Below are 17,338 nucleotides of genomic sequence, written 5' to 3'. Positions count from 1 at the left end.
GACAAAGCTCCCATAATCCAGTTTTGATCGGACAATGGCCCGATATAAGCAGAAAACACGGAGAACATTTAGGGAACAGGTACAATGAGCAGCCAAGTAAGACACATGTGGAGACCAGCAAAGTTTCCTGTCAAATGTAAGACCTGAGAATTTTGCTGTCTCCACGAATGGGAGAGCAACAGGACCGAGATATGGCAGCAAGAGAGGGGAAGAAAAACAATGTGCACTCCGTATGCATACCGGGGGGAGTCATTCCAGATGTGGAAAGGGTCCTTCCGGATGCCATGAAGGGTACAGGGTGCACCCATCTGCAGGTGGTCGCTCATGTCGGCACCAATGATGTGTGTCGCTATGGATCGGAGGAAATCCTCTCTGGCTTCCGGCAGCTATCTGATTTGGTGCAGACTGACAGTCTCGCTAGCGGGATGAAAGCAGAGCTCACCATCTGCAGCATCGTCGAAAGGACTGACTGCGGACCTTTGGTACAGAGCCGAGTGGAGGGTCTGAATCAGAGACTGAGACGATTCTGCGACCGTGTGGGCTGCAGATTCCTCGACTTGCGCCATAGAGTGGTGGGGTTTCGGGTTCCGCTGGATAGGTCAGGAGTCCACTACACGCAGCAAGAGGATACACGGGTAGCAGGGGCTGTGTGGCGTGGACTGGGCGGTTTTTTAGGTTAGATGGCCTCGGGCAAGTACAGAAAGGGCAACAGCCTCAAAGGGTGCGGGGCAAAATCAGGACATGCGGGGACCAAGCAGCAATCGGTATTGTAATTGTAAACTGTCGAAGCTGCATTGGTAAAGTACCGGAACTTCAAGCGCTGATAGTAAGCACCGAAGCTGAAATCGTTATAGGTACAGAAAGCTGGCTGAAGCCAGAGATAAATTCTGACGAAATGTTTACAAAGGCACAAACGGTGTTTAGAAAGGATAGATTGCATACAACCGGTGGTGGCGTGTTTGTCGCTGTTAGTAATAGTTTATCCTGTAGTGAAGTAGAAGTGGATAGTTCCTGTGAATTATTATGGGTGGAGGTTACACTCAACAACCGAGCTAGGTTAATAGTTGGCTCCTTTTACCGACCTCCCGACTCAGCAGCATTAGTGGCAGAACAACTGAGAGAAAATTTGGAATACATTTCACACAAATTTTCTCAGCATGTTATAGTCTTAGGTGGAGATTTCAATGTACCAGATATAGACTGGGACACTCAGATGTTTAGGACGGGTGGTAGGGACAGAGCATCGAGTGACATTATACTGAGTGCACTATCCGAAAATTACCTCGAGCAATTAAACAGAGAACCGACTCGTGGAGATAACATCTTGGACCTACTGATAACAAACAGACCCGAACTTTTCGACCCTGTAAGCGCAGAACAGGGAATCAGTGATCATAAGGCCGTTGCAGCATCCCTGAATATGGAAGTTAATAGGAATATAAAAAAAGGGAGGAAGGTTTATCTGTTTAGCAAGAGTAATAGAAGGCAGATTTCAGACTACCTAACAGATCAACACGAAAATTTCTGTTCCGACACTGACAATGTTGAGTGTTTATGGAAAAAGTTCAAGGCAATCGTAAAATGCGTTTTAGACAGGTACGTGCCGAGGAAAATTGTGAGGGACGGGAAAAACCCACCATGGTTCAACAACAAAGTTAGGGAATTACTGCGAAAGCAAAGAGAGCTTCACTCCAAGTGTAAACGCAGCCAAAACCTCTCAGACAAACAGAAGCTAAACGATGTCAAAGTTAGCGTAAGGAGGGCTATGCGTGAAGCGTTCAGTGAATTCGAAAGTAAAATTCTATGTACCGACTTGAAAGAAAATCCTAGGAAGCTCTGGTCTTACGTTAAATCAGTAAGTGGCTCGAAACAGCATATCCAGACACTACGGGAGGATGATGGCATTGAAACAGAGGATGACACGTGTAAAGCTGAAATACTAAACACCTTTTTCCAAAGCTGTTTCACAGAGGAAGACCGCACTGCAGTGCCTTCTCTAAATCCTCGCACAAACGAAAAAATGGCTGACATCGAAATAAGTGTCCAAGGAATAGAAAAGCAACTGGAACCACTCAACAGAGGAAAGTCCACTGGATCTGACGGGATACCAATTCGATTCTACATAGAGTACGCGAAAGAACTTGCCCCCCTTCTAAGAGCCGTGTACCGCAAGTTTCTAGAGGAACGGAAGGTTCCAAATGATTGGAAAAGAGCACAGGTAGTCCCAGTCTTCAAGAAGGGTCGTCGAGCAGATGCGCAAAACTATAGACCTATATCTCTGACGTCGATCTGTTGTAGAATTTTAGAACATGTTTTTTGCTCGCGTATCTTGTCGTTTTTGGAAACCCAGAATCTACTATGTAGGAATCAACATGGATTCCGGAAACAGCGATCGTGTGAGACCCCACTCGCTTTATTTGTTCATGAGACCCAGAAAATATTAGATACAGGCTCCCAGGTAGATGCTATTTTCCTTAACTTCCGGAAGGCGTTCGATACAGTTCCGCACTGTCGCCTGATAAACAAAGTAAGAGCCTACGGAATATCAGACCAGAGTTTTTAGCAAACAGAACACAGCATGTTGTTATCAATGGAGAGACGTCTACAGACGTTAAAGTAACCTCTGGCGGCCACAAGGGAGTGTTATGGGACCATTGCTTTTCACAATATGTACAAATGACCTAGTAGACAGTGTCGGAAGTTCCATGCGGCTTTTCGCGGATGATGCTGTAGTATACAGCGAAATGCAGGAAGATCTGCAGCGGATAGGCACTTGGTGCAGGGAGTGGCAACTGATCCTTAACATAGACAAATGTAATGTATTGCGAATACATAGAAAGAAGGATCCTTTATTGTATGATTATATGATAGCGGAACAAACACTGGTAGCAGTTACTTCTGTAAAATATCTGGGAGTATGCGTGCGGAACGATTTGAAGTGGAATAATCATATAAAATTAATTGTTGGTAAGGCAGGTACCAGGTTGAGATTCATTGGGAGAGTCCTTAGAAAATGTAGTCCATCAACAAAGGAGATGGCTTACAAAACACTCGTTCGACCTATACTTGAGTATTGCTCATCAGTGTGGGATCCGTACCAGATCGGGTTGACGGAGGAGATAGAGAAGATCCAAAGAAGAGCGGCGCGTTTCGTCACAGGGTTATTTGGTAACCGTGATAGCGTCACGGAGATGTTTAGCAAACTCAAGTGGCAGACTCTGCAAGAGAGGCGCTCTGTATCGCGATGTAGATTGCTCGCCAGGTTTCGAGAGGGTGCGTTTCTGGATGAGGTATCGAATATATTGCTTCCCCCTACTTATACCTCCCGAGGAGATCACGAATGTAAAATTAGAGAGATTCGAGCGCGCATGGAGGCTTTCAGACAGTCGTTCTTCCCGCGAACCATACGCGATTGGTACAGAAAAGGGAGGTAATGACAGTGGCGCGTAAAGTGCCCTCCGCCACACACCGTTGGGTGGCTTGAGGAGTATAAATGTAGATGTAGATGTAAGGATGGTGGAAGAAACTGTTTGTAACGCCAGAAGTTCATACAGACCGTTTTCTCACCAGAAAAACGGAAACTTTAGCGACACTCCAGGAAGATAGACGGTCTAGACAACGCTGAAGACAGCGTTACCCCGTCACCAGCTTCGCGTGCGAACGCGTGGGTCGGCCTTCAGACACGCACAGGGAGGAAAGAAGAGAGGAAAGAGAGAGAGAGGGATAGAGGGACAGAAGAAAGAATCTCAAACGCCGAAGCGGAGAATAAGGCACGGAAAAGAAGACAAGGAGAATAGGGCAAAGAGAATGAGGCAGAGGTTGAAGTAAGGGCATGAAATCAAGGAGAAGAGGGAATGTAGGAAAAGACCAATAGAGGAAGAAAGCGTGAGGATGGAGAAAAACAAAGGGAACAAGATCCTGGAGCTTCCAAATGTCCATCTCCGGACGAAGGCTCGATACATTACTCCCAAGAAGAGGGAGTGTGAAGGGGAGGTAGGAGGGGGGGGGGGAATTGGGGACGAGGGGGGATGGGGAAGGGGGGGTAGGGAAGCCCGGAAAAGAAGGAGAACTGCACTAGCTCGTGGCCCCGTGCTCGCCACACACGTATCCACAAAAGAGTTGTGGACCCCCTGGGGGGCCTGATGAAATCACTGGAACTGATCGGCTGTCGGATCCCCTCTGTCTAATAGGCGCTGCTCATGCATGGTTGTTTACATCTTTGGGCAGGTTTAGTGACATCTCTGAACAAAGGGACTGTGTCCGTGATACAACATCCACAGTCAACGTCTATCTTCAGGAGTTCTGGGAATTGGGATGATGCAAAACTTTTTTTGATGTGTGTACAATATGCATAAACAAAGAGTTTCGCTGTCGTTTGGCTACACGATCTTCGATCATTTAGTGGAATCAGTGACAGCTATCAAGTATCTGGGAATTTGTAACCAGAGCAGTTATATTGAGCATGTAATGTAACAGACTTAACAGACTGAGACTCACATATTGTAGTACATGATACACTGGGCCAGAATACAACATGATACGTTTCAGTTCCATGACATATATATGTACATTACATGGTCATAATGTTATTTTCAGCTGACACTTATTATTATTAATGGTATGTCATGCTATTCGTAGAAATGACTCTATTAGAATATATATATATATATATATATATATATATATATATATATATATATGCAATCTTTGTAACATCTTTGTAATTTTTCTCAAATGGCTGTATATTTGTTTTTAATGTAAACAAATGTCACATTTATAATCTCCAGTACAAATTGGAATATAGTAACTTGCATAAAATAATGTGAATATTTAAAAAGAACTACCTGAACTGGAAGCGAGTGAAATTATAACTTAATTATGTGTAAAAATTAAGATTTTGTAATATTACTTAATAAAACTACTCACGATGTTATTTTAGAAACATAAATGTATTTAATGAAACAAATCGTATGAACTATGTTTATGTATTATGACGTGCATAATGTTACACTTAAATAACTGTAAACTAATTAAAACATTGTTTCTAATAATGTCTAAGGCAGTTGGAATTATTATAAATTTATACAAATAATTTTCTGTTGAGGGCAACCGCTTCTGAAGAAACCCATGTTTCTGAAAGAAATCGCTTTCAGCTGTATATGAACTTTTACAGGAGCACGACCGGTTTCGTGATTTCAGATCACATCTTCGGGTTTACATCTGCAACGTAGGAAACGTACAGTCGACATTATGATAAAAAAACAGATACCTATCCTAATAATTTGTGCTTTATGACTAACAATGTGGAATACTCACACGCGCAGTGTGGCCTTGCAAGGCGAGTCGGTTGGAAGGGTTTCTTTCCACCGCTTCCTGTTATGAAGTGAGTTTTCTTAATCATGGACTTTCAGTGTTGCTAGCTGAGGCTTTTATCTTTCCTTATTTTGGTGTCATTCGCTGTAGGTAAACCCGCTTTTAACATGTCAGTTTTGCAACTGGTCATTTTGAATTATGACGCCTGTTTATTTCGGGTAACAGTATTTAATTTTGAAGAGGCTGAGTCGGCCTCCTTCCCGTATCACGGCTTAAATGTTTTACTGATGCGAGAGTATTTCATATTGCTTGTCACAGAGCGCAGATTATTAAGTATTTGTTTTTTATCATAATGTCGATTGCACGTTTCCTATCTTGTAGATGTACAGCGGAAGATGTGAGCTGAAATAAAGAAACCGGTCGTGTTCCTGTAAAAGTTAATATACAGATGAAAGCGGTTTATTTCAGAAGCATATAATTTTATATATGCGATGACAGCTGGGAACGCGAATTTGTGGTTTCGCTGGGGGTAATAATGGTAGCAGTAGCAGCGTTCAACTTGCATCGACGTACTCACATGCAGATCTTTGAACACGGTACACTCGCTGGCCACAGTTATTGAGACACTGAATTCCTTCCCCGTGTACTTTTGGCAGGGGTGCATTCGACCCACATTTCATTTTATGGATGGCAATGTGTGACCGCATCATACTGCCCAGGTGGAGGAAGTCTTGGAACGAGAGGCTAATCGGCGAATGGACTGGCCTGCTCGTTCCCCCGACTTAAATCGCACCGAGTACGTGTGGGATGCGTTGCCGAGACGTGCTGCAGAACCTCCACGTGCACCAACGCCCTACAACAAGAAGTCTTCGCCAACCTCGTGGCCCACGCAGTAGAACGTCGTAGAGCCCGCATTCCCGTCGGTGGTGATCACACAGCCCACTGAATACCATATCCCGCGGTTTATGAGGCCCATCAAACCGCCTTGAATTGCAGTGACCAGTGAAATTATTGTCTTTGAACAAAAATGTCACTTTCATTCGTCACATTCCTTATTTCTTAGAGTTACCTTCCGTGCTGTACCGTAGCAATTCTTCCTAATTATGTATAGTCCATATTTGATCGAGCTACGTCACAGAGACACATCAAGCGAAAGTTACTTTTGTCATTAAGATTTGCACAACAGTGTGTTCATGCATCGTAAGGTAGCCAACATCACCTGCACGGAGGGCGGAAAATATGTTTGGCAGCTTTGCGAGCTGTGTTGCCTGCTTTAACGTGCCAAAAATATTTTCCAGGCCAGTTTTATTTTGACCACCCTGTACAAAGCAGAAGGCAGCGGAGTGAAGTCGCTCGACGAAGTAACCTTTGGTACTGGCACCCTGAAGTCCGGCAGACAGTCCTCGTCCCCAGGTCTCTATGGCGCCATTCTTCAATGGCAGAGTGAGTACCTTTTCGGTGCGGTAAACCGTAAGGTAGCTGCGAATTTTATGAGCTGTTTGGCATTGAGGAGAAATTTTCGTGTCGCTGAGGGACTGTTTTACCACTGTAATTAATGTACCAACAGCATCCCAAATTTGTATCGGAGTTCTCGCTTGCTCTTATCCGTCATTTACTTCAAACAGAAATACGAGGTGCATTCAAGTTCTAAGGCCTCCGATTTTTTTTTCTAATTAACTACTCACCCGAAATCGATGAAACTGGCGTTACTTCTCGACGTAATCGCCCTGCAGACGTACACATTTTTCACAACGCTGACGCCATGATTCCATGGCAGCGGCGAAGGCTTCTTTAGCAGTCTGTTTTGACCACTGGAAAATCGCTGAGGCAATAGCAGCACGGCTGGTGAATGTGCGGCCACGGAGAGTGTCTTTCATTGTTGGAAACACCAGAAGTCACTACGAGCCAGGTCAGGTGAGTAGGGAGCATGAGGAATCACTTCAAAGTTGTTATCACGAAGAAACTGTTGCGTAACGTTAGCTCAATGTGCGGGTGCGTTGTCTTGGTGAAACAGCACACGCGCAGCCCTTCCTGGACGTTTTTGTTGTAGTGCAGGAAGGAATTTGTTCTTCAAAACATTTTCGTAGGATGCACCTGTTACCGTAGTGCCCTTTGGAACGCAATGGGTAAGGATTACGCCCTCGCTGTCCCAGAACATGGACACCATCAGTTTTTCAGCACTGGCGGTTACCCGAAATATTTTTGTGGCGGTGAATCTGTGTGCTTCCATTGAGCTGACTGGCGCTTTGTTTCTGGATTGAAAAATGGCATTCACGTCTCATCCATTGTCACAACCGACGAAAAGAAATTCCCATTCATGCTGTCATTGCGCGTCAACATTGCTTGGCAACATGCCACACGGGCAGCCGTGTGGTCGTCCGTCAGCATTCGTGGCACCCACCTGGATGACACTTTCCGCATTTTCAGGTCGTCATGCAGGATTGTGTGCACAGAACCCACAGAAATGCCAACTCTGGAGGCGATCTGTTCAAGTCATTCGGTGATCCCCCAAAACAGTTCTCTCCGCTTTCTCGATCATGTCGTCAGACCGGCTTGTGCGAGCCTGAGGTTGTTTCGGTTTGTTGTCACACGATGTTCTGCCTTCATTAAACTGTCGCACCCATGAAAACACTTTCGACACATCCATAACTCCATCACCATATGTCTCCTTCAACTGTCGATGAATTTCAATTGGTTTCACACCACGCAAATTCAGAAAACGAATGATTGCACGCTGTTCAAGTAAGGAAAACGTCGCCATTTTGAGTGTTTAAAACAGTTCTCATTATCGCCACTGGTGGTAAAATTCCATCTGCCGTACGGTGCTGCCATCTCTGGGACGTATTGACAATGAACGCGGCCTCATTTTAATACAATGCGCATGTTTCTATCTCTTTCCAGTCCGGAGAAAAAAAATCGGAGGCCTTAGAACTTGAATGCACCTCGTATTTATGAAACGTGAAATACAGTTTTCCAAGAAAACAGGGAAGAGATTGCGTTGGATCTGACGCTGATTCACGGCGCGTGTAAGTAGAATCACACGACAATCAGAACAGTGTGCTTAGACAGGAGTGGGAAGGGAGATCACACTAGTAATGGCTTACAGAATGGTAACTAGAACTAATCTAAAGAATTAGTTTAACACGTCTCTTTTCCAAAACACATTAAAATCTTATTTAGACCGAGCGAGGCGGCGCAGTGATTAGCACACTGGACTCGCATTCGGGAGGACGACGGTCTTATCCCACGTCCGCCCACCCTGATTTAAGTTTTCCGTAATTTCCCTAAATCGCTTCAGGCAAATGCCGGGATGGTACCTTTGAAAGGGTACTTCCGACTTCCTTCCCAATCCTTCTCTAAACCAATGAGGCTGATGACCTCGCTTTCAGGGCTCTTCCCCAAACAACCCAACCCTCAACCTCTTATTTAGCTACCAAACTGGAAGATACGACATTTTACTTTGCCAGCGTTGTGCAGAATGAGCAGTAGAATCAATAACATGAAGAGCCTTGGAGGCCTCCTGGAAGACACCTTCAGTGGTTCCAGAGAGGGGGCGCTACCTTCCAGCGAGCTGCTGTCGGTGACGTCCGCTTTGACGAAGACGACCTTCCCCTTTCCGAACTGCTTCTCCAGCTCCTCCACGGCCTTCTTCCCTGCCGCCTCGTCAGCGTCCGACGCCACGACCTGGAAAAAAAAAATCTGCTGTACGCAAGCAGTCGGCTGAGTCATTAAGTCATGTGAGCGGGCCTCCAGACCTAACTGACTTTCATTGTTACTGATCTGCATCTACATCTGTTACAGTCCTTATGTAGAGCCTGTTGCCAAGGATGTGAAAGTCGTAGGAGACCCTGCTTAGCAGCACCAGTTGTGTTGATAGTTGGAGTGGAGTGGTCTATTGCCTGACGAACATCTGTAGCCCTTCCGAAGCGAATGCCATGAAGCGTTTCCTTCAGTTTAGGAATCAAGTTGAAGTCACAAGGACTTAAGTCCGGGGAGTGTGGTGGGTGCTACAGCACTTTCCAGCCTCATCGAGAGAAGAAATCGTTCACAGCCCAGCTCGTAGGCGTCCGAGCATTGTACTGTGCAATGCTGGCCGGTGTCTCTCTCCAAGCTCTTCATTTTTGGAACACAGCCTGTGTCCAACTAAGAGAAAGAAGAGGCGACTCCTCCTGCATGATCCGCACCTCATTTTATGTAGCGGAAGCTGTGATCGAGTTTTTCGGTCCATGGTGCAGGGAAGCGCAGTACACCTGCCACATTGGCCACACATAAGTCCTTGCGCCTTCAATTTGATTCCTAAATTGTAGGACGAACTTCACGACATTCGCTTCAGAACTGTTTCAGAGATTCGTCAGGCAGCAGACCGCTCCACTCGAACATCAACACAGCTGGCGCTGTGACTCCTACGACTCCCATATCACTAAACAACGGGTTACACGAAATTCTGATGACTACGGTGAAGGACAGTAAAACTTAAAAACATGTATCCATTTTGTGTAAGTTGTGAATAAATAGTTGCCTCTATTAATGTCCCGACACTCGCATATGCTCGGAAAACTTCTGTGAAGTGAATAGCAAGGATATTTCCCATAGCATCAGTAATTAGAGCCTCTTTTCGTTCCATTCAGGTACGGAGCGCGGTAAGAATGAGTGCTCAGACGCCTCTGTGAGAGCTGTAATTAGTCCCATCTTGTCTTCGTGGTCACCACGTAGGGCACTGTGGTATATGTCTAGATTCATCACTTAAAGCTGGCTCTCGAAACTCTGTGAGTAGAGTGTCCCCGGTCTTGTGAAGCAGAAAAATTAAAGCATTGTTCTAATTTTGGAGAACTGTCTTCCTCGGATATATTTCTGGATCCTTACTCTGCAAGGCGGTGTTCTGCATGGTATTCCCGAGCGAGGTGGCGCAGTGATTAGCACACTGGACTCACATTCGGGATGACGTCGGTTCAAAGCCGCATCCACCCATCCAGATTTAGGTTTTCCGCTTTTTCCCTAAACAAAAAAAATGGCTCTGAGCACTATGCAACTTAACTTCTGAGGTCATCAGTCGCCTAGAACTTAGAACTAATTAAACCTAACTAACCTAAGGACATCACACACATCCATGCCCGAGGCAGGATTCGAACCTGAGACCGTAGCGGTCACGCGGTTCCAGACTGAAGCGCCTTTAACCGCACGGCCACACCGGCCGGCTTCCCTAAACAACTTGAGGCAAGTGCCGAGATGATTCCTTTGAAAGGGCACAGCCAATTTCCTTCCCCATCGTTTCGTAATCCGAGTTTGTCGTCCGTCTCTAATCTGCTCCTCTCCTCCTCCTTAGCACGGTACTGCGTGTTTAAGTTTCTTCCCGTTCCATTCACGATCTGGAGCGTGGGAAGAATGGCTCCTTAGATACCTCTGTGAGTGTTGTAAATACTCTAATCTGATAATACAGCTAGACTCTTCACTTAATACTGCTTAATGAATGTTTGTAGATAGGCTTTCATGGAATGGTCAACGGTTCTGGCACATTTTTTGCACGGAAATTTTAAACCTGTGACCTTTCAGACCACCCTTCTTCGTCTACGACCAGTGTCCGATGTCAGTATAATTAGGTACGCGGGTTCCATATTTTTTACTAAAAAGGGGCACACAAACGATTTGTCAGAGGTCTTATTTGTTGATTGACCATATATTCCCACTATCCTGCCATTGAATATATTGTGAAAGTAATTCATGCATGCATCCGATAAGAAAATTCATCATATTTACTTCTCTTCCGTTTTTAACTACTTCCCTTGACGCATCACAGCCTCCATGTGCTTTTCCATTATTTTCTTATTGTTCCGTACCTCAGTCGGTAAAAACAGAACCCTTACAGAGTCATTTTGTTGGCCGTCCATCCATCCGTCTGTCTGCCTGTCTGTCCAACTGTTACAAACCCTTTTTCCCACGAACAGGCACACGTTATGAAGTTAAAATTTATGTCACTTGCTGATCTCTATGGTCCCTTGGCAGTGTAAAAAGGCAGCTTCTAAGTCAATGCAATCGAAAGATATGGCCATTTACGTCAGACATTGTGACAGTCGCAAAACGCCTCATTGGAAACTATAGGGTACTTCCCGTTGACTTAGAATCATTAAATTTGGCAGGAAGCAAGGTTTCGCAGGACAAGAAAGGGAAAAAATCAAGAAACTGTCGATTTGTAATAATAGCACAAACAAAAAATTGTCATTTCTTATTTAATTGTGTGCCTGCCTGTGCGCCTGTTATGACCCCTTCTGTCAGGAACGGACTGGCGTATGAAGTTGAAATTGATGCGTCATAGTGAGGTGTACGGACCATTGGTGGTGTAGTAAATGTAAACTTCTAAGGCAACGCTATTCGCTATTTCGATACTCGAAAACTTACTCATCAAAACCTGTAGGGTTCCTCCCAGGGCCGGGCTTAGCCATCCAGGTGCCCCGGGCGAGTCGTCCAGTTGGCGCCCTTTATTGTATAAATAGCGAACCTGGCAGTGCTTTGCAACACGGTATTTGACTGTTTTCTAGAAATCGTCTTAAGTGGTTAATGGCGTCAACTTATGATCATAACATGGTTTTTTCCATCGTAAATTTGAGTATTTTATTTTTTTAAATGGAAATGAAATCCAAATAATCTGAAAGCCCGCTAAGACGCTCCATGTGAGTCTTGTGTAGCCTGTGACGTCAGTCCAGCATGCTGCTGTCGCTGCCGTTAACAGTCAGTATAGCAGTGATATATTGTTTGGGCATTCACGTTTTGGGAAATTGTCTAAAAATATTGCGTAGTACTGCACTGTACATCTACAACAACTCCAGAAAATTGTTTTTGCGTGTTCCAAACAAAGAAAAGATGCGTAAAATGTGGTTGAAACAGGCTCGTACATCCCAAATATTTCTTTTCTTTTCTGAAGCACCCCTGTACTAAAGCGAACAAAACAAAACAAAAATTATTCAAATTGGTCAAGCCATTTCTTTGTTTTGGTGAGACTAACACACAGCAATTGATTTTTATATATAGGAGGTAATATGTATAACGAAAAAACACTAATTTTGAATTGGGTACCATATTATTATTGAATTTAATATAACTGTAAGCCATAAACCTATATTTTCTGTCAGTCATCTGAACACAAAACATATTACGCCTAATGGAAAACAATTATAAACGACTAAAATTTTACTTTTCTCGCTTTTCTGTCGGCAAAGTCTCTGATCAGATTAGCAAAGTCCAGGTTTTCTGCAACTTCATTTTCAATAGACAGTGAGGCCAAACTGGTTAGTCTTGTTTGAGACATTGCAGACCGCAAGTACGTTTTTATCAACTTCAGTTTGGAAAAACTGCGTTCGCCGCTTGCGACAGTCACTGGTATTGTTAGCAAACTACGTAACGTTATCCAGATGTTGGGATATAACTCTTGAAGATTATGCTTTTTTATGAAGTTAAAGGCTTCAATAGGCGTTGCCTGGCTGTCTTCGAGATAGTGTTGCAGGCCTAAAATTTCGTCGCACAGCCAATTTCCATCAATATCTGACTTCATGTTGACAGTTAACTTTTCTTGTAATTTAGAACAGCATTGTATTAGTTCTTCTTTATTTTGATTTTTTTTAATGTCAAACAAGAAACTCCACGTCGCAGAAAATTCTTGCATCTGTTCAAATCTTTCTTTCATGGATATGTGCACGGTGTCCAACAGTGCATTGAAAAACTCTACTTTAAACTTCTTTTTTGGGTCAGTTATTTGATCATCAACAGCCTCTTCACCCGGCCTGCGTTTAATACGTCTCAATCGCATTTGTGGTTTAAATAATGGCTGCGTATCAAGATCCGAAGCCAGTTCAGTTGCTGTTACAATAGCTTGTTCGAAACCTATATGTTTCCAAATAAGAGCAACATTTGTCAAGGATTCCCATAAACTCGACAAAGTTGATTGTGTGTGACTGACTTGCTTTACTCACAACGTTAATTTGAAACAGAACATCATACCATGTCACGAGAGAAACAATGAAGCTCAAGTCTTTTAATTGTCCTCCTAGTGTTGTCGCTTCGTGTGACACCGCAGCATCGCTTTGTTCAGTAGCATCGGCCAAGGAAACCAAAGCGTCATGCATTTCGCATAATTGATAACGAACCGCTTTGACGCTATCAATTCGAGCTTCCCAGCGTGTGTCACATACATTTTTCAGGGTGTATATCTTCAAATGGTCGGTCAAAATTTTCCATCTATTTACCGATCCAGCAAATAGATTAAACATTTTTTGTAACATTCCGAACAGTGTCACGGATTTTACTGATGATTTTGCCCCATCACACAATACCAAATTATAACTATGGCATCCACATGGCACAAAAAAATCTAGTGGATTTAACTTCTTAGTTCTGTTCTGGACGCCTTTATTTTTCCCCTTCATGTTCGCGCCGTTATCGTAGCCCTGTCCTCTGCAGTCATTAATGTTAAGGTCAAGATCACTCATTGTTTTTAAAATGCTTTCTGTGAGGCCTTCACCGGTTGTATCATCTATTTGCAGAAATGAGATGAAATGTTCTTTCACACTTACGCCATCCTCTGCTATGTCGGCGCATCTTAAAGTTATCGAAAGTTGTTCTTTGTGACTTATATCTGGAGTACAGTCAGCTATGATTGCATAATACTTTGAACCCTTTATGCGGGATACGATTGTAGACATAACGTGTGATGCCATGAGTTCTATTAATTCATTTTGTATATTTTTGCCGCAATAATGGTCAGCCAAATCACCATTCAATGCCAGTCTGACGTGCTCTTCCATGATTGGATCAAATTTTGCCAATAACTGTACAAGACCTAAGAATTTTCCATTATTTGGGGTAAATAATTTATCTGATAACCCTCTGAATGCCATATTATTTTCAGCCAAATACAAAGTAATGTGCATCAATCTTTGAAGCACATTGCTCCATCGTAAACTTTCTTTAGAAATTAGCTTTTGTTCTTCCTTGTCAATAGTTAATCCAGCTTTAAACCTGATTTCAGCTTCAGTCCATTGAGTAAATGCTTTTTTGTGGTTAGGACTATTTTCATGCAGTTTCAGAGCTTCACTTAAATGTTTCCAATTTCTGAAGCCCACAGTAGTAGTCAAATTAGTAGTTGACTTTAAATCAAACAGTCGACAACAAAAGCAAAAGACACTGTCGTTTGATACAGAATAAACTAGCCATCGTCGTCTGATAGTTTCTTCGTTTGATAGTTTTCTTGTGTAATGAGTTGAAGAGAAATGACGCCCATTTTCATCTTTTGGAAAGTTATTTAGACATACTTGTGAGGGTCCACATATTATAATGCGATCTATATCTCTAGCATTAAGTACTTTTGGCCACGTACCTACATCAGAAACATTGTATTCTTTTATTGCAAGAACGTTGATACTTTCATCGACCACAGATGTCATGTGTTGATTTTGACTTGGAGAAATATCAGAGGATTCATGCAAAGATGTACTGCGCTGGTCAATTTGATCACCTTCAATAGGTGATTGTATATTTTTTGTGTATAATTGTTCACAGTCTGAAGAAATATTTGCTGATACATGGACTTTTGATTCAATATCTGAAGTATTTGCCTTAGAATTTCCTTTAAGGTACTTATAAATATTCATGTGCTTTTTAGTTTCTTCAAGAACTTTTTCTTTTTCAGCTTTTCTTTTTCGATTTTCTGAACCAGAAAGCTTTTTTTTAATCATTTCCTTCTCTTCTGGCATGATTTAATAATTTGACAAATTATTGCTTGGACACTGCTCTATTTCGCGACCACAATATTCGATCTATAACAAATAAAGAAATTCACCTATCAGTAGACGTAACTAGAAAAAAACCTGAACTGAAAGATAAAAATGTTTTTCGCACCTACCAGAAAATTAAAATGTTGACACAGTCACGACACTCGTTTCACTCACAATTATTCAGCCACGAAAACATGACCGCTGCCTCCGACTCTTACTGACAATTACTGACATGCGGGTGCAAATCGTAGCGCTGCCAACATACGCAGTCTAACAAACATTGTGTGGCGCTGCATTATTTCAGTAAGTTAGGGGAGAATTCTCTATGAATGCAGTGCACGCGTTGCATGATCTATTAATTAATGTACATGAGTCATTAAGTCACAAATATTCGATATAAATACATTCGTATTAATTAAATCATAGTGTAATGTATATTTCACAGTCTGTATTTTCTTTTATTTGGAGCGACCGGTAGTTTCTGTTGTAAACGAGAGATGATGCGGCTGCATGGGCTCTTCCTTGTTGCAGTTCTTGAAACAAATAAGAGAGGCGCTTTGGTAGAGCCCGTGCTAGCCCGCGTCAAACATGGATGGTTGCAGACAATACGAAGATTGCATTCAGCATGATTTCTCTTCTGCTACCCCGAATTCATCGCGCATTCGTGAGATTAGCGACGTATGTTGAATGAGACTGAATAATATTTTAGTTTCGCGAAATGGGTGATTGTAAATTGTAATTTTTTTTTTTTACATGCGTTTAGTACGTGGCGACCCTTGGGCCCCGGCGCCCTGGGCGACCGCCCGAGTCGCCCCACCCTAAAGCCGGCGCTGGTTCTTCCCGTTGCTATAGAATCTTGATATTCGGTAAGAAGCGAAGCTTCGCAATACAAGCGAAGGAAAAGCACCCGAAAATTGTTGATTTAAAGTTATATTACACGTAAATTTTTTTTGTCATTGTTATGCGATCGTCTGCCTCTTCATATGTTTCGGCCCCTGTGGCCGAGCGGTTCTAGGCGCTTCAGTCCTGAACGGCGCTGCTGCTACGGTCACAGGTTCGAATCCTGCGTCGGGCATGTATGTGTGTGATGTCCTTAGGTTAGTTAGGTTTAAGTAGTTCTAAGTCTAGGGGACTGATGACCTCAGATGTTAAGTCCCATAGTGGTTGGAGCCATTTGAACCATTTTATTCGTATGTTAAGACCTCATTTCCTCGGGAATGGGTACACGCACATCTTGCCTGTATCGATATCGATAATTGGCAATAATCGTCGAGATTCTCCATTTGCGGGATGAATGAACCGTTAGTACACGTAATTAAGTTTGAACGGAGCCCTCGGTGTGCGAGTCCTACTCGGAATTATCTGACTCCTTTTTCTTTATGAATGCGGTGATTTCATGTGACAAGATTAGCTGCTCCAAGCTCTCTCTTAATTCTAAGCAAATATTATGACAGATTTTCTTTGCCTTTGGAAAAAAGTAGTAATAATAAGAATAATAATAAAACTTGACAAAAGAGAAGTCTAAAAGGAGAAAGACACACAGTAGATTTGTACAACATGTTAGGGGTAGCGCTAGCCATATAGTGCTCAGGCTATTCGACATGGTATGTGCCAAGGCTGTAAGTGAGGTATGAGGAGAAGCAGCGACTCACCTTGGCGCCTGCAGTCAGCAGCGCCCTGCTGAAGGCTCTGCCCAGACCGCCGGCCGCCCCCGTGATCAGCGCCACCTTGCCAGAGGGGTCCATCCTGCAACACGGGACACCGTCTCAGCAACATTCGGATGGCTAAGCGTTCTCAGTTCGTCTTATTTGCCGCGCGAGTGCATAACTGGTTTTGGTTATGAAGACCACTTTGAGTAGCTCTGCAGCAACAACTGCTAGGTGCCTGCGTTCTATTTCATTTATCAAGATTTTCCGTTCTGATAACAATACAATGATGAATCGAAGTGAAATGAATCGCAAGACAGCTGCAATTGGTGATATATTTATTGCCAGAACGGACTTCGCCGCATTAAAACAGAATCCTCAAGTGAACTGTATAAGAAAGAAAAGATCCCATGAAGTATATATGATCGAAATGCTACACCAACGTCCCAAATTTTTTTTAAAACTTTTTAAAATTTTTTCGAGATTTCTTATAATTTTTGGATATTTTAATACATCTTATGTAAAGTACCGGGTGATCAAAAAGTCAGTATAAATTTGAAAACTGAATAAATCACGGAATAATGTAGATAGAGAGGTACAAATTGACACTCATGCTTG

At 43.1% G+C, this 17,338-nt stretch overlaps 1 protein-coding gene across 1 annotated transcript in view; it reads right to left on the bottom strand.

Moving 5' to 3' along the window:
• LOC124788434 (15-hydroxyprostaglandin dehydrogenase [NAD(+)]-like) overlaps nt 1–16,819 on the bottom strand; it is a 63,390-nt gene extending 46,571 nt beyond the window's left edge. Inside the window, exons 1-2 of the mRNA XM_047255705.1 lie at nt 16,727–16,819; nt 8,874–8,997 (exon numbers count right to left, since the gene is read on the bottom strand). Of these exons, the coding sequence (XP_047111661.1) occupies nt 8,874–8,997; nt 16,727–16,819 (217 nt within the window). The remainder of the gene's footprint in view (nt 1–8,873; nt 8,998–16,726) is intronic.
• Nucleotides 16,820–17,338: the final 519 nt, after the last annotated feature.

This window comes from Schistocerca piceifrons, chromosome 3 (assembly GCF_021461385.2).
Source record: "Schistocerca piceifrons isolate TAMUIC-IGC-003096 chromosome 3, iqSchPice1.1, whole genome shotgun sequence".
NCBI lineage: Eukaryota > Metazoa > Arthropoda > Insecta > Orthoptera > Acrididae > Schistocerca > Schistocerca piceifrons.
Note: the sequence above shows the minus strand (reverse complement) of the source record. Positions and strands in the feature narration are given on the sequence as shown.